At 29.9% G+C, this 19811-nt stretch overlaps 1 protein-coding gene across 1 annotated transcript in view; it reads left to right on the plus strand.

Moving 5' to 3' along the window:
- Window positions 1-423: 423 nt before the first annotated feature.
- The window catches only part of LOC147065399 (uncharacterized), a 146605-nt gene continuing 127217 nt past the window's right edge, over window positions 424-19811 (plus strand). The window contains exons 1-2 of the mRNA XM_085956976.1: window positions 424-497; window positions 1490-1671. Of these exons, the coding sequence (XP_085813102.1) occupies window positions 424-497; window positions 1490-1671 (256 nt within the window). The remainder of the gene's footprint in view (window positions 498-1489; window positions 1672-19811) is intronic.

A 19811-nucleotide genomic window follows, 5' to 3' on the forward strand; every position in this document is an offset into this window, starting at 1 on the left:
GTATGCTCTGCCGTATCTAACGACTATATTAATATACCCTTTCTCCCTCTCTAACACACATCTACGTAATATGTTTTATCTCTCCTTACACATTTTTATATTCATTCCCTCTCTTCTTTCCCTGCGTTACAGAGAATGAGATAGATAAATCGAGACAGATAAAAAAAAGTTCTCACAATCACCCATCATGTATGTATAGCCGTGGATATGCACGGCCGCCTTCCATGATGCTATTAACGTATCTGAAAGAAGTAATTTTAAGTACTCATTCTGTCCCGAAACGGAGCTGAACGGGACTGATGCTGCAACCATGCACCTTAATGCTTAAAGAAGAAAGTTTAGAAAGAGAAAAAATGGACTGGATCTGCTGTCCGATGACATTAAGCGCCCTGAGTATCCGCATACTAAGTGTCACGAGTTGAAATGATTGAGTCTACAGAGGAGTTGGGACTATCCCGCTCCCCATATGATGCTGCAAATTTCTCGAATGTTGCAAAGTTAGCATTGGTTGCTATCAGATCTGCGTGTCCAATTGGTCCCGTGTGAGGACGGACCCGGGCAAATAGCTCCGCTCATAATGTTATATTTTTATAAACTCATTTATTTTTGTAATGAATTCATAAGCAGTGAAGCTGTGTACTAGGCAAAAACACCCGCTGACGCAAATACATAAATAATATCACATACAAAGTGTCATGATTATAAATGTATAGAGGATAGATGACATTTTCGAAACGTTTTAGATGAATATTAAGGGTGTTCTGGACAAAACAGAGAACCAACGCTAATTTCGCATCAGCGAAATACTGTCCAATGTGTGCCCGTTTCATATTTTGCGATTATTTAGACGTACATACCTACCTACTGTTTACCGTAGCCTAAAAAGCTTCGTAAAATTAATTGTTCTATGTAATACGCCAAATAAAAGAGGTAGAGAGCAAACACCATTAAGGTGACGTGATCAAGTAAAGAAATTGCGTAACTCAATAACATCCACTGCAAAGCTTTAAAATTATAGGGTAAACTACAGAAAGCTGATCCAGAACGTTACAGTACAACGTTCGAATTAATCACGATCCACATTCATAAGGTTATAACGAAGAAGGAATGATTATCTATTGCTAGCTTAAAATTATCAGGTGGCAGCGCCACCTATGAACATTCTTGTCGACTCACTCAATAATAATATTTAGCTAATAATAATACTGTTTTTGTATCATTATCAAAGCAATATTTTTCTTCTACTATCAACCTGTCACACCTTAGCATTGGGCATAGGGCAAGCACAAGTTCGTGCCAGTTCCCTCGGTCCATCGCTAACTCTCGCGCCTCCCGATATGTCCTACATGTAGCAATATTCAATGGCCTATGGTAATAATATTCATACGAAAGTGCGTATGTATTCTGTTTATGCGATCGCGCAACAAATACGCATGCGTGCGTATTATATAATGTAATTAAACTAAGATTTTATTTTTTATTGTTACAGATTTGACACTAACAAATCAACGAAGGGTGCTAGCAAGCTACGAAGGGACTTGATTAATGCAGAAATTGCCAACCTTCGAGACCTGCTACCCCTCCCCCCTTCCACCAGACAGAGGCTTTCGCAGCTTCAGCTGATGGCCCTGATTTGTGTCTACGTCAGAAAGGCTAACTATTTTCAGCAAGGTTGGTACAGGTTTCAGCAAGGTTAAAATAATAATTATATATATCTAAATTAATTGGGTATTAACCGCTAAACGAGGTGGACAAAATTTCACAACGTGTAAAAGTATTGTCACATTAAGTTGTCATGGCAGTATATTGTGAATTTGACGAGCTACTTTTAAAATTTGAATCATCATTTGAATGATTATTTGATCATCCAGATTTACTCAATTAATACCACCAGTAACTGAACCGGAGATATAGAAATCTCCTGACTTATTCGGTAGGATTATTGCAAGCATTATTAAAGCAAACCCGTTATTATAGAAGCATAATTTCAATTCACAATGAAAACCACATTAATGGGTCTATTCTATACACAAAGCGACTATCGGCGGCTAAAAACGACAGTTTATTATAGTAATATAATATACTGAAGTATTATAGTTTTTTAAATAAGCTAGCCGTCTAAACTGTCAACACTGTCTATCTAGCCCTAAAAGTTAACACAGCTGAGAGGGGCTGTTAAAACATAGCACTTTTTGACAGGTTTAGATGGTTAACTTATTGCAACAATTAACCGCCTCAATACATAAATATGATAAACTACCGTCGATATCCGCCTTGTGTATAGAAAAAAAACCCGAAAGAGACAATGCGTGTTTATATGTCGTGACACGAAATTGTGAGTTTTGATCGTAGTGCTAGTTATTGCTTATACCTGAAATTGAATGAAAATTTTGATCGCATATTTTATTCATACTAATTAACGTGTTGTCATTTTTCAATATAATATTATAATCATTAACTACGAACAGTTACCATATTTCATTTTAAGTATAAGCTCTCTGTGTGTCTTGTATTTTACACCCTGCAGCCATATGAATTATTCGTTGAATAAAAGAAATGGTTTATAAATTATAAGCAAGTGCAAGTACGTTATAACTAAAAATTTTGGAGAGATCCAAGCGTCGGTTAGTAATTAATTAATGATACCTTAATTTTAAAACACAAAAAGCGATAATCATCTTTAACGCAATTTGATTGATGTAAGAACGACTAGTTGAATTCATCGTATTTAAGTTTAATTTATCAGCTTAATTCGCGTGAATCCATAAAATGTTTTTTAGTAGGTATAATAATATATCTAAGGTGTTTTCAAATAATGCATATTCAATGTATTATTTGTTTTTAAGTTTGCTAGGCTGCAATAGATCTCAGTGTAAATTATAGTTTGGTATACTTTGGTACACGGCTCACATAACGATGAATGCAAGTCAAGTATGAGTTTGTAACAGTATTCACTTCAAAGATGACATACGTTTGAAAACTACAAAAGTATGTACAGTATTGACAAGTTTCTCTAGGGATTAGTCAAAACTAAAAATATTTCCAGACTCCAGAGAAAATACAAGCAAACACTGTGAAAATAGGGTTCCATGACAAAACAGAACAGTGACAAAACATAACAACGATAAATATAACTATGACCTTTCAGGAAAAATATAAATTTAATATTGAAATTGTCCTATTTCTATTATGTTGATAAATTTTTAATAGCACAGATTTTCAATACGAAATAATAAATCAAATTATATACCTAATTTCTGCATTCCTAATCGCTGGAAAGCCTCAAATAAACGGGACATTGCCGGCAAGCTTAGGATATCTCATCTTAATCAATATAATAATAAATGTTCAAAATGATTGGATGACTAGGTACAACGAAATAATGACCTAACCTAACCTAACCTAACCTAAATAGATTCCACAAAAATTAATGTTTCATTTTTCCCCTGGCTGTTCTGTTTTATCCGGTTACCGAAAACAGATACATTATCCCTAAATAAAAAAGTTGAATAGATGTAGTGTAAAATTAATTATATTCTGTCGATTTGTTACGTCAGAAATACTGTACGACTATATTTCTATACGTGCACATTATGTTCAAAGATTTCGTGCAAGTGGATGCGAAAAAATTGTACTCCCACAATGGAACAAAATTTCGCTCTGTTCCCAAACAATCTCCGCATTCCAAAAGATACCGAACGAAATACATTCCTGATACTTTTCTTAAATAATTGAACGTTTGAGTTGAAAATTATAAAGGGTTCCCTTTGCCTCGTTTTAAATTGCTCAATATTTTTGCATAAGTACTTTACATTAAAAATCAATTATCGTTTGTAATTTTAAGGTATTTTTTTGTGAAACATAATAATCTCATTTAGTTAGGAAGATACTTTTTTGATCATCCGATCCTAAGAAGGTGATAATATGCGCCTCCACATTGTGAAGCTTTTATATTATAAGACTTTTGTTTTTACATTAAATGGATGTTAGCCAATTGGTCAACCTATTAAGTCCATACTGCAATAATTCTAAGCACACATTGAAAAAAAATGTATATTTGCTAGAGCCAGTATTCAAACCTGGAACCTATTATAAGCCGACACATTAGCCGCTCGGCCATCGTGGGCGTAATAATATTGTTTGTTATGTATAATAAATTTTAAGCGTTTTTAGTACAAATAATTCGTTTTTACATTAGTCAAATAGTTATTATTTGGACGATGTATGTCGGATGCAGTAGGGAAGGGTGGAGGAAGGCTGATCCGCCATTAATAGTGCACATTAAATTTTGTTAGTCATACCTTTTTGTTTTTATTGCACTAAGACTACAATTTACAGATGGTGTTGGTTAGTTTTTAAAAATCAAATAAACCCTGCTCAACTAAACCATAATAGTTTTTGTATATTTTGGGTGATACGACAAAATTGTGCACACTTTTTCATTCATTCTTATTTGTTTTAGTTGGATTAAGAATACATAATATTACACATATTGTTGGTTCATTTTTTTAAATTCATGAAGCCCTGCCTAACCAAAGTATAATACATAAAAAAATATTATTATTACTATACAATATCCAAAGTTATGTATGATTTAATTGCATAATTTTAGATATTTTATAGACAAACGAGTATTTTTTGATTATTATCTATTATGGCTTGGTTTCACAGGGTTTAATTGAATTTTGAAAACTAACCAACAGGCTACCTCCACCCTTCGCGACTGGTCTGATGTGTGATGTAACTCAACTATACATCCAACCAATAGATTTCAGTTTAATGTTTGGGTAGGGAGAAATAAAAAGTTTTTATTTTATGTTGAATTTACCGAGTAGTTTGTTAACTTTTTTTATAAATTACCAGTACTTATTACGAAATTATCTGTAAGTAAGAAAAAAAACTCGGTACCAGGGATAAAAGCTCTTCAAAGCTCCAATACATATATTATAGTAGACCGTCATACCCGCTAGCTAGCACGCCCGACGCTGATTATTACTCGTAACACCGGTAGCACTTTCCCACGAAGATTTTTATCAATAATACAGGTGTTGCAAATTCAGTAGTAAAACAACATTTATTTGTAAGTACGGCACCAGCATTTTTTATTAACATACATTGTTAGAGTTGGAACACGTATCGCCATCTCTGGGACGTATTATAAATAATATTAATTTTATACTTTTGAATTATACAGTAGAATTTTGTTATGAGAACATTCCATTCAAACTTAGTCAATATTTAGGCTATACCTCAGTTGAGGCATGGTCTAAAAAGATCGTGGCTAGGCGATGCGCGAATTGTGCAAATGACGCGTGCCGAACGAAATATAATTTGTCTTATAAAGCCAACATGCGTCCATTTAATGTTCTGTTTATTGTTCTATTAGTAACAATAATAATATATTCATTGACATGTTTTCTTTTTCAAGTAAATGGGTAACGTTTTTAACCATCTTTACATGATTTAAGAATTAATACCTCCGTCGCTATCACGAAACAAATTGACGTGTTCTCACCTCGACGTTCGCTCTCCGATTGCCAGCGAATCAAAAATTTCGTCGCACCTATAGTTGAAAATTATTTGCCGTTTCACTGAAGTATCGTCTTAACAAAAGATGGTTGCCGATGGTAATGGAATTTGAGACCACGGATGCATAGTTATTCATAAATTTTGGCGTGGTGCAGTAAGATGCAGATTGCTTATCTAGAAAAACCGATGAATATAGGTCTGATTCTTATTTAATACTTAATCTTACCTTAATTCTTAATCCTTAATTCCTGCATAATAAATAAGTATGTTTGTGAGGTAAAATTATGTAAATAATAGATTTGTAAGCCTTTTATTAGATATTATTGGCGAAACATAAGTAGGTACCTACATAATATTTATTTATTATGCTTTTTATTTCAATCGTTATATTGATATCTTGAAACCTACCGCAAAATTCTAAAACATTTTTGAAAATTAATTTAAGATCATTTTGTCATACCGTTAAGTCAATAATATTGACAGTCCCGGGTTCAAATTGTGGGTCTGGCAAATTCACCTGTTATTTTTCATTATGTGTCTGGACCCTTATATGTTTAGCAAGTGACTAATATCCATTTCACGTAAAAACATAAATCTATTAACTCAACCTCTACTCTGGAGAGGCCCATATTTTTTGGATCCAACACGGTTTAAAAAAAATGGACGTCTAATGACGAAATTATGATCATGATATTGAACACAATATAGATACTGAAAAATTACCTTAAAATTATTTTTTTTAAAAATCACAGACAAGAAAATATTTTTTTTTATTATTTGCATAGTAAAATTAGAAAACTGATACTTTGTAAGTATCAGTTAATTTTTGGATGGAAGATACACGTTTTTGCTTTAACAGAAAACAAAAGGGGTGAATCTCTTGACGCAGAATATTAATATTTTTTATATTGCATTAAATACTGCATAATAATAATAATAATAGACAATATTCCTGAAATTCGCCATTACAACGGACATGATAAGTAATTAAATTATATCCCCTATATTCTTAAATTAAATTCCTTGAGATTTCACAGTTATTTCATTTACTCTTTGGAACTCGAATAAATTTATAATATGTTAAGAATGTTCTCTACGGTTAGTTCAAAATATTGAGAATGAAAGAACAGATTGTTGCGACCCAAGTGTCAAATAATACTAAGTACATCTTATTTTCATCATAATTTGACCATATTTTAAAACACGTAACTATTTCATCGGTTCCATGAGTATGTAGATTAGATCTAGATTTCAAAGCTTGAAATTTTAAACATCGTTCAATAATATGTTTTTTCAAATCCAGAATACATACAGTTACATTATTGGTGAAACGTAATGTATTAATATATACATATCAATGCTTCACAATTGTGTTTGCGGCATTTATAAAAGTGCATGTATTAAAAAATGAATTATTTTGAATTTGTAAACAGACCTGTCTATTTGGCGTTCAATTTAAACCTATTGATGGCATGAAATTCCGAGCGATTTTAGTTCAGATAGAATCGACAGTATTGCTACCGTCGAAGTACAAATTGTTTCTGCCTAGAGCTATCAACCGTTTAGTTTGAAGTGATGGAAAACTGTCAGAATGCAAGCCAATGGTGGCGATAAACACAATGCTAAATGTCGATTCTATTAGTAATAAAAAAATTACTTCGATAACATGTTATCACTGTTCTATTCATGACTTGTTTGCTTGCATCAAGATGGTATAATATTCGTTCTCGGTCTAAATATAAGAAACAGTAATATTTTTAAAGTACATGAAAAATAAACACAAAATTATATAAAAACTGTTACCCATCACCGAAAATATTTATAAATATACGTTGGTTTACCATATTATTAGAGAGAACAGAATTATTTAAAATATATGATTACTATTTCTTAAGGGGGAGAGGCATGTCAGCAAAGAACCTAGCGGAAACATACGAAGCCTGCAATTTGAGATTTTTTTTTTAGATAATTTACAATTTCAACTGAATTAATTAATAAATATGTATCTAAAAACATTAAAAAGATTTTTTTTATTCAAAGATAAACTTAAAATTGTAAAAAAATGTCATAAAATGTGAATTCGTTGCAGGGTCATATCTTATTATTACATTATATAAATTATAGTCATATTTATTATTAAAATTTAGTTTATTAAGTTTTCAATTTTTGACCGTTTAGATTTTTGACTAATTCATCGTTTTAATATTTTTTTATATTTATTTTAATAAACATCGATTTGTATAAAGATACTAGCTGAAGTACCCGGCTTCGGATAGGGTCGCTTCGTGGATACATTTATCTTAGATATTTTAAAAATAATAATAAGTAATTATCTTTTTAATATTAAAATATCTGTGTAATACAATATGGCAATATGAAAGTAATTCTAATAGGAGTAAAGGTTAAACAAAAGAACACTAAATTAAAACCGAATCCAAAATATGCAAACGTTATTAATAGTATTAATATGTAGTAAAAAATTCAAAATTGGATGGAACAAACAAACAACAAACTTTGTATTTTATATATTTAATACTTATTTAGAAACCTTCGCTGGTGTGCGCACAATAACTGACAAAAGTTTCATCGCAATCGGATTAATGGTATAGGAACATATTCGAATAGAAGAAGAAGATGATTTTCTAATTCAGAAATGTTTGTGAGCGTGTGCACGAAAACTCACCAAAGTTTCATTGCAATTGAATGAATTTTATAGGAACGCATACGAATAGAAGAAGAATAAGAAGATTTTTCTAATTCAGAAACCTTTGCGGGCGTGCGACAACAACTGATCAAAATTTTATCGTAATCGGATGAATACATACGAATAAAAGGAGAATAAGAAAATTGTTGTACTAATTCAGAATATATGATGTACAATGATGTACAATGACTAATATACAATACTACAGATTCAGATATACAATATTATAAATAATTAATAAAAAAGCTATTTATACTAAGAAACTTTATAAGCAAAATTATTTATAGATATGTACGATAATTAAATAAAATTTTAATAATTTTTCAGTTCGGAAAAAATAAATCATTACCCAGCTTTTCAAAAAACATTTAGATATAATTGTATTAAAGTAGTTACTAAGTACAATGTTTTTCCACCAAAATAGAAAATTAACACAATTAAAGAAAAAAATCAGGGAGCAACACCTAAACCGATAAATTAACTAAAGACAATTAAAAAAGTCAATTCTCCATATCGGCAATATTAAAAACGATGAAAAAGATATAACTTTATAACCATTGATATATTTTTTTAAATCCCTGGATAAATGTTTCATTATCACTGCCTTAGAAATGCCGTACAACAATCGTGTTCAACCAAAACTGGTAATCGATGCAGTTTTTTTCTGTTTATTTTTGATCATTCTTTTCGTAGTCGGTGAAAACTTTGTTGCATCGCTTAACAGGTGGTTTTTTGTTCACAATTTTTTGTCGGATAATAAGTTTTGATAGAGTTGTAAAAACAACAACAATCAAATGGAGATTTTGTAGTTGAACTTATTATTACATATATTATTTTTCTTTTCATGTTTTCAACACGCTTCAATATCGGTATCAATACAAAATATAATATAATCATAACACAGTTATATATTATATTATAAAAATAAGTAGCATAACTATTTAGTTTTGTGTTTCAACTGTATTAAAAGATAATTTTTGACGAAGTCACATATTAAAGTATTATAAGTCGGTATTAGACTATCAAAGATTTTTGATAAAGATAGCATTTCTTTTAAGAACATTCTTTCATCTCCAATAATAAACAACGAATATAATATTATTAGCTCGTACGTTGGGTGGCGAATAAGTACCTATTATAATAATACTTAAAAATTTTCGTATCTTACAATAAATAATTTTCTTGGTTTATTTCTTGCCACCTAGTAATGAGCTGTCAAAGAACATTGGGCCAGTGTAGTTGTGTTTAATGAATTTTAGTAGATGTACTAATAATAATATGAATATATATTGCATTAAAGGTCACGTTTCCTTAATTTTTAAAGATAGTTGTGAGATTACACTTACATGTGTTTTTTTGTCAATCTACTGAATTTTAAAATTTCATCAGTAGCACTACAAAAAATTTTGCATCATAGACTAATCTTTGATAAAATTATACACTATTATACTATAAAGTTTTATACAATTGCATTCTTCTTAAAATGCATATGTGAAAGACTTTTGATAATCTAATACCAACCAAATGATTCAAATAATTATATTATGTACTTGTATTCAAAATAATTGGAAACAAGTTTATCGTTTAACATGTACCTATATAATATATAGGTACTTCTATAAATGTAATTTTAATAAGAGGGTATAAATTATTATAAATTGCATTTATTATACCTAGTAGTTATTATATTATTGATACAGATTATTGGCTTACACTGTAACTCAGGATTTACATAATAATTGTAATATCAGAGTGGATACGTCTGATACTGGATTGTTTGGGATGGAGGAAGTTTTTGAAGGAGGCCAAGACCCGCCAACGGAATGATAATATTGAAGTAGATATCTAAGCAGAATAGATGAAAGAAATGAAATATGCACACTTAATGCAAAATACCTACAAAGAATTAATGTTTCAAACACACATAGATATACAATGTATATTGTATGTGGCAATAGTTAAGTGTACAATAGTTAATGTGTACCAATTCTGCATTCATTTGTTTACGAAGAATAACAGCTTTTTAATAGACCCAGATGTCTATTTATTCTGCATCGAATAGTAAGTCAAAAAAATAGATGCCCAAGCAAAAAGGTTGCCAAAAATAATTCCAGACCACCCAAATATTAATTGATAAAATAAGTGTATTTGGGAATATGTTTTTTTAATACTTGCCAACATTGAAATATTAGAATGTATAAAGAACAAAATTAGTATTGTCTATTATGTTCCTGACCTTTCATAAGAATACTATAAATTTAATATACTTAGTCTGAAACTTACAATTTTCTAGCCAATATGATATAATAAATCATAGTATGTAATACAGTAAGTTTCGTCGATATATCAAAGTTGTATGGCATGGTATAAAAAAAACATTATCCTATATTATTAAACTTCATTAACGGTATAATATCAAAGATAGCCGCTCCTAATATGATTAATATACATGATTCATTATTTATACTGCACACAATATACAATTTGTAAATAATAATAGGTATGTACTTAATCGGTAAAAATGTGGGAGGCTTCTTTCTATACAAGAGAAAACTTTTTTTGTTAGTTTATTTCAATTGTAAAAACAAACAGTAAATTAGATTTGATAATGTAACATTCTTTATATTCAACATTCATAATTTGAAAACATTTGGTTATTAATTAAGGCACTTAATTGATACAGTAATATAAAATACAAAAACTGATAGCCAAAAATTAACGCAATTTGATTTGAACGCATTTCATAGAAAAACGACTATTTAATTGAACCGTAGCTCAAAATTTTTAATTGGATTGTTTTCAAAAAAGATTTTTTATAATATGAAAGTATATGTGTCGCTACATTTCAAAATCAGCCAAGTCCACCTTTAGGTATTTTTGACTTGTTTGTAAATTGCTGAAGACCTACTGCTTTCTAACATATCTGCATTATCAAAATGTGGAACTTATTAATTTTAAATATTCTATACTCGAAATAATATAAACTTTCACCCTTGTGACTGTACATTTGAGAAAACCAAAAGTTGTGTTTCTCCTATTCATCTATTATGGACTTGGCTGATTTTGAAATCTAGCGAAACATATATCTGAACTGTTTTCAAATTATGTTCAGTAAACCGGTAGTTTGGTGGTATTTTAATACTGTAGTTATAAGGGATCTATTTCTTACGTACTTTATCAGAATTATTATACGCTATGTAATTGTGAAATCTGCCATTCATGGTAGTGATGAGCTGTATTGTTACCAAATTGATACAGGTAATGTAGTTTATAATTTCTGCAAGTTTCATGAATTTTATTAAGTACAATATTTTTAAAAGTTATAACGGAACAGATAATCAATAAAAAATGTTTCAAAAGATTTAACCTTTACTTTGTAGTAATTCATGATAATTAATAATTAATGGAATATTAGTGGTATAATATTCGGTAGTCATACACGAAAAAGCTTACCAAGTAAGCAAAGCACTTGTCGTGGAAACAATATCTATACCTAGTGGATACCAAGTGATAAAAAAATATATAAATTTAAAAGAGATATATGTTGTGTGTGTTCAGTGTCACTTAAATTTAATTATTAGTATAAAATAATAGGTGCCTACTTAATATTAATAATATGTCGCAACTATAATATTAATAAATATTTACGACATTGCACAAGGGCAAATTAATACGAACATAATCAGTAATATAATCTAAGTGTATAATAAATTATCTATTGTACTTGATTTTGTACCAAATAAATTTCAATAAACAATACGTCACTCTTTGGTACATACTGGTTGCACTTTAATTGCTTGTAATAGCGGTTAATTGACTATTGAAAGATAAAGGAACTCTGTATTTAATATTATGCAGGAGTCAAACCGGATCAACGCGAGATAGTAATAATTAAATTACAGCCTTCGTTGCTTATTACTTATTATTATATCCTGATACATGTTTATAAATAAATGCGATGACAATCGATATTCACGACTTGGGGTACTTAGCATAATAATTATTAAGTATGTACTGATCTTTCTGAATAATTAAACAGCTGATGTATAGTAACTGCTGTATTTTTTTATTCGTCGGCGTAATGGGTTTAAATATAAAATATAGATATATATTATTTTTAACACTGCAACAGCGTTTGAAAAAATATTATGAATATTCTAACCTCACCGAGAATTAAATCCAGAGCCCCTGAATTAAAAGCCCATACCTTAGGTACTGAAGTAAAGGTATAGATAGATAGACGAAATTAATTGACCACATAATAAATTATTCATTTTTTAATTTTCTATTAAGTTTTTCTTTTTAATATTTTTCTTGATTCTGATTCTGTAGATACTTTTCAATTTCACTTTTAAAAAAATCATATATGTAGTTATATTGTAACCACACTGTTTTGGGAATCAAACTTGGCGTAGGTACTTGGTATGAGAAGCCAGTGCCTTATACGTTGGACTAAGAAGGCGCCGGAAAATGATTCTATACTTTTCAGACGCATTGAAGTTAGCTGTTGTTTTAACATATTGAAAAGAAAAACAATATTTGAATTTGACAGTCACGTGATTTGAACCTAGACCCAAGACTTCAGCAGGGGATTTACTGCCACTTGTTTATAATGAGCATAGTGCTGTCAGTATTAATAATAACCTATTTAACTATTCTAAATTCAAAATATGACGAGTTTTCTACACTAGTAATAGTAAAATTATATTGTTTTCAGGATCAAAAAAAAATTAAAGAAATCTTTAAGATTAAACAAAAACATACCCAAGTCACTGTTTTTTACTAAGCTAATTCCATGATTTAGTTACCAATGTGATATTACTAAATTAATATATATTTATAATACATAGCACACCTTGTATGATGTTTGTAATAGTACACGTTATAATACAGTGTAAGACACCACAATTTCACAAGATTAAATATTGTGATTTCCATATGATTGTCACTACTCCGTTTTAAAGAGTTTCACATATACCACGCCTAAACATACGAGTATTACATACAATATACAAAATTGTTAGTTACTGAATAATATATTTAAAATACAACATGTTTCTGAACAACAAAATAGCATGTATCTGTCATTACAAATCATTAATACCCATCATCATCATTGTCTTCACAATCTTGGGCTTACCCCAGTAGCCTAAAGTAATATAGTATTCCAAGCCCGGCTGTCTTTTGCTGCGATACGCTAAGCCTGGCTGAACCAAGGTACCTAGTATGTTGGTAATATCATCCGATAGAAACCTCGCCAGTCGGAATTCTCATAAGTAACGTTCATTTTCACGGCATGTCTTCATTCATGCGTTAATACACGTGTCTCACCCATCAAAGTCGTCCAAACGACAAGTTGGCTGTAATGATATGCAATTTATGATTGTATTTTATATGCAATGCACCGTAAATATAAGTTCAAATCACGACTTTTCGCAGAAATTTATGTCAAAAATCGTCAAACCCTCGTTTTTGTTACTATCGAGCACTTAGATCGGCATGAAAAAATTAAACAAATGAACGTTTTGTAAACATCACTTCTTTTGTTTTTCTTGACAGAAAGCTGGATTTTTAAATTTGTTTTTGTTCTTTTTTTTATTGAATACAATATTATATTGATGTATTATAATATGCAGTCAAATAAATATTTGACAATTTAAAAAAAATATATTTATTATCAATGTGCTCAAACAATATCTCAATCCACATTGATACATTCAAAACACAATGGCGTTTCGTAGTATAGGGTATTTTAAATAATTATTACATAAATAGGTTGATACAAATAAAGTTGCCCCCCGGCTTCGAACTGCCTACCCTCCCATTGTTCTACAGAAACGCGTGTATGCGCTATCGACGCCTTGCATTTAATAGACTTGGTTCGAGGCAACGATGCAAGTTCTTGGAGAAGTGTCGATATCTTTATATGAACCAAGAAATCATTGCGTTATACTGGTATTCACGGAAATATTAAATAATTTTAATTTGAGAAGTAACACACGATTAACATACCTTCATATTGTATTACAACATTTGAGAGCGATGAACATAGGGTAGATTAATTCAACCCTACGACAGCGGACTCAACTGTCCACGTTCGTAATTCAAAGAGCCGCTCACCCCTTTACTTTCATTAAAAATACATTATTTTTTAAGAAAATATAATCGATTTTTTTCCCCGATAAGTATAACTAAATTTGTTGATAATAATATAAAGCCTTTTATTTTAAACCTATATTACAAAACTACTAGAATAAAATACACACTTAGAACAACAATCCTCTCTATAATATTTCTATGGTGGTTTTATTCAAATGGTATGATATTTTGTGCAAAGAAAATAATAGTCCATAACTTTAATATTAAAGTATAACAAAACCAACATTATTTTTGGTTGCGATCTAAATTAGATTAATATTAAAATCAATATCCACTGTATTAGCAGAATTTAATTCATTCCTAGTCCATAAAAAAGTCGGTCAACTTTTGAGGTATTGATTAATTGATTACTACTACACTTATGTCCTATGCAATTTTATCTGATACTTTTTTTTAATAATCATGGTTTATTGTACAAGAACTAATATTTAAGATTATATTAACTAGGCGCGAGTATGCTTCATGGCAAAAAAATAAATTGTAATGTTTTTTTCCAAACGTATGCACTTCAAAATAACTGAATTTTTTGTCTTAGTATCCCAATTAAATAAATTTTTCAGGTTAACATACAGGTAGGTTTATATAAAACCGACATTTTATACTTCTCATCTATGACGGTGACGCATTTACAATGGGTTTATGATTATTTCATAACAAAATGTAACTTAATTTAGACTTAACTTATTCTGATATTGTCATCACACTGTCAAGCTATCGATTTAATGAACGAATACTTGTAATATTAGTTCTCACTGTCTGAAAACCAGAACAAAAACATCAAAACAGAACATATACGTAAACTTATAAGAAAGAGACAGGTAGTACTGCTATCTATTAATATTTATTAGTAAATAATTTAACTAAATTTAACTATGTATTTAGAGTATTGTTTGTGAATTCAAAGCATAATAAACATGAGAAATGATAATCTAATGATAAACATAAGAAAAGTTTATTGACTTTAGAATAAAATTATACGGCGTGCTCTGCATCTATCGCATGTAAAGATAGACCGCCACTAGCATATTTGTTTTTTTTTAATGTAAGAGACATCTTTGTAAAAAAATTATACATATCCAATAATATGGTTAATAAATACATCAGGCATCTATAAATTCACATTAATGGATTGTCAGTTATAATATTAACACATTAACGTAATTAATTTTGGTCACCTTACCTATATGCCCATTTTTCAATATCAACGACTCAACAACATGTTATTGCAGTTTATGAATCTTCTTTATAATATACTCGTACTTACGTTTTTCTCCCTTCATCGCTCTATGAGCAGTACGCCAGTGTTGAATCGTAGCGCGTTGACAGATTTAATTATCTACGTGATTTATATTTAATTTTAAGAGCGAAGACATAACTCAAAACTGACTTTAATACGTAACATGAAATTTATGAAGAAAGTTGTTTGTAATAAATAGTCAACGGATATGTTCGAGAACTTTTAATAAGATGACCAATTAGTTACAATATTCATCAATTAATTTATCATATTTTATTACTGACTTAAAATTAGGAAATATATTTTATTATATCTGTGATTAAATATTAATTTGTTTTTCTCCTGTACAACATAATAAAAGTCAATATTCTTACATTAAAATATATTAAGAATAATAATAATATGCTCATTTATTCTTTCATTGATCCTAAAATCCGGTGGCTAAGCTGACTCACAAAGAGGGTTCGTAACATTTTTTTATTACGAAAAGTGGATGTTAAAAGTTTGCGCAAATTATTAGACCCATGATTTGGATTCAAATACACATTCAAAAATAATGCACTATCGCGTGTTATAATAATTAATATTTCACGAAAGTTATTAGTGATCAGAATGGTTGTCTTACTGAACAGAAGAATATCATATTAAACGAATGAAACCAATTCTGATTGTTATTAAAAATTATAGAATAATATTGTGTTTTGTTTTAAATAAAACTATTTTTTCATTGCTTTGATGATCTTTGGCTTTATTTTTTTTAATTTCTTTTATTTTGTTAACTGTCAATTCATGGTGGAACTGCATTGTATTGTTATTTAATTTAATAAAACTATTACTTATTCCACCTTTAATCAATAAATTAGGACCGGTTTCGTTTGCCTCAGAGGGACATTTTTTTTTTTTTTTTAAGTTAAACATGTATAAGTACATAGGTTTATTTTTATGGATCACTTTATCTATAACAAAATAGTAATATATACCTATTATTAAATACCTATGCAATTACATGGTAATTACTTAATACAGTCCTGAATATTGTAAGTATTTTATTAATACGTACGATAACGGCAAAACACAAAGTTTATTATGTTGAATTGAACAATTGAATTTCAATTGATACACCATTGTGGCTCACTTGAAACTCGTTTATAACATTTCAATACGTTAAAAAATACACAATAACAGAATCAATTGAATAAGCCGTAAACATAAAGTTTTTTTTTTAATAATTTATTAACTTCATCGCTTTTCATAACGTTACTTTTTGACAATAAACTTTTATTTAATGGATAGTGTTTGTTTTATCAGAATTATACATACGTAATTATTGATATATTAGCTCAGATGATTTTAATAATACATCACTTTAATAAATGTGACATCAAAAATAGAAAAATAAATAAGGTCTTCAAATCCAATTGTGATATTTTGTCAGTGCTGCCAACCATACAAAGATTTATAGACTATCAATATGCAATGTTTTTTCACCAACAGTAATAATTAACTATCTACAGTAGATAAAACAATATTTTGTTTGTAAATAAACCTTATTTTAATACATTAATGGATTTTCTAAGCAAAAAATTTTCCGAAATAGTGAACATTTGCAATAATAACTATATAGTATTACTTATAACAAATGTTGTCATAACTGAATATTCACATTTATTAAGAATATACCATTCTTCTTTACAAATTTGGGAAAGCTTCAGACTACTAACACTATTACAAAAAATCTTGATAAATTTGGAACCTATTGAAATATACTTATTGCGTAGGAGCTTTTAATTGGTTTTCCCGGCAAGAAAAACGTATGTTATAACCTCACTCAGTCCAATTTATTTTTGAGGATGTTTCTAATACTTTTATAATACTTTGTATAATTCTGACGCATTCCTGAATTATATTATCTAAGTCTTTTAACTTATTCTAAGTTATGTAACATAATTAACATTATGTGAACCAGACAAATACTGTTGGATTTATTATAAAGATTAATAATAATTTTAAAATTTTGCAAATCTATATTATTCAATTTGACACGATATCATTAGGTTAGATTAGGTTATATCACATATACATATTTAATAAACGTCATCTAGATTTTCTATCATTGCCTTAACGTAAATCATTGTTTAATATCTAGTACCAATACATTTTAAAGAACAGTCGAACTGATTTCTGTGTAGTATAATGTTGTATCTGCTAACATTATCAACAGGTTTAGTGAGTCTCAGCAATTTATCACAGTTTCTTTGTGTGTGTCGTTGAGCAACAATGGAGAACAGAGCGGCCAGACAAAGATATGAAATTATTATTGAGATCTGATTCAAATATCAAAGAGCACTGCGGTAGGTAACATTTCTTTCTATACAACCGCATTAGCGTGATTATCTGGTTTACAATGTACCGAAGAATGCCGTGAAATCTCTGGAAAATACGTATTGTTTGGATGATTTGTCGTCGTGAAAAATCTGTCGGCATCCTAGGTGGACGAGTGGTCACGTGTTCGATTTACGCATTTTCATTATTGCATATTTTTAGGTATACTTACATACCAGGGCCGACTATTATATATAAGAGCATACTTTAGTGAAACGGCAAATAATTTTCAACTATAGGTGCGACGAAATTTCTGACTCGCTGGCAATCGGAGTGTGAAAGTCGAGCTGTGAACACGTCCATTTGTTTTGTGATGGCGACGGGGGAATTAATTATTAAATCGTATATAGATGACTAAAAAACGTTACCCATTTACTTGAAAAAGAAAAAATATCAATGAATATATTATTATTATTATTACTAATAGAACAATATACATAACATTAAATTGACGCATGTTGAATTTTTATGACAAATTATGTTTTGTTCTGCGCGCGTCGTTTGCACAATCTTCGCGTCGCGTATTCACGGTTTTAGACCGTGTCCCAGCTGAAGTATAGCCTTAATCATTAAATATAATATATAGACATATATATTTTTTTAACACTACAACAAGCCAATAGGCCCAATGATAACACAAATATGGAACCCTCTAAACCAACTCACCCTGCATCACGGTCGATTTTAATCGAGCGTATCACGAGGTGCATCTTTTGCATGTGAAGCATCAGCAGTTTTTTACGCCTGGGAATGTCTCAGGAGCAGCTCTCAAGTGAGCTTTGACTGATTTTACTGAAAGACGTAGGTAATTTAATAAAAACTGCCATGGCAGAGAAAGGCAAACTTAACAAAACTTAACACAAATAAATGAATGTAATGGTAATATATAAGATACAAAAAACACAGCTGAAACAATACGGATTAACAAAACTATGTAAAAACATTTTCACGTCCGCAATAAGATGCCGCATTTTTTTAATGCAATATAATTGTTTTTTGCCCCTATGGGCCCAGCAGCTGGTTGGATCAACTTAAGAATCTCTTCCCTCTCGGAGCACATTCTCGGATATTCTGGGCACAATGACAGTAGTATTTATAGCAAAACAGAGGGGTACAGGGGCGCCTCAAGAGGGGTTGTTAGTGGTGCGAAACACCCGTGCGGCATGATTCAGCGAGCGGCAAAAGTCAGAAAAAAAACATTTTTAATGATATTATTAAAAATATATGTTATTCAATTAACCACATAAAATATCTGTATTATGAAAGAAATATTGACGTTCTCAAATGAATAGGAAAGGACTGCGTTGTATCAACACCAGACAACTATTTATAATACTTCGGCCACATTATGAAAGGACACAAATATAGCATTGCTCAACATGTTATCCAAAGAAATATCAATACCTGATTGGTATGATTGCAGTTCTATCGAAATATTCCTGGTAGCATATGAGAAAGCAAAGATCGTCTTCAAATTTAAATTCAAATTAATTTATTTTTACATATGGTGAACATTACAAATTATAAATTCAATACGTTCACAACATGACATTTAAAAACAAATAAATGGTTTTAAAACAATTTAAAGAAGAAATATACATAATACCTATAAAAAACAGTATAAAAGTAAAATGTACAAAATTTATAAAGCGTGGAAACACACCGAATGAGCTAAGTGGACCCTATTTTAAAAATTTATAAAAAAACGCCCACCTACAAATTAATACTCCTCATATAGGTCCTTAACATCCGAAGCGATTTGGTTGAACAGAGTTATTGCCCTCCCAATTGGCATCACCA

This window comes from Rhyacophila brunnea, unplaced genomic scaffold (genome assembly GCF_057557595.1).
Source record: "Rhyacophila brunnea isolate RB1 unplaced genomic scaffold, BYU_Rbru_1.0 scaffold_6, whole genome shotgun sequence".
NCBI lineage: Eukaryota > Metazoa > Arthropoda > Insecta > Trichoptera > Rhyacophilidae > Rhyacophila > Rhyacophila brunnea.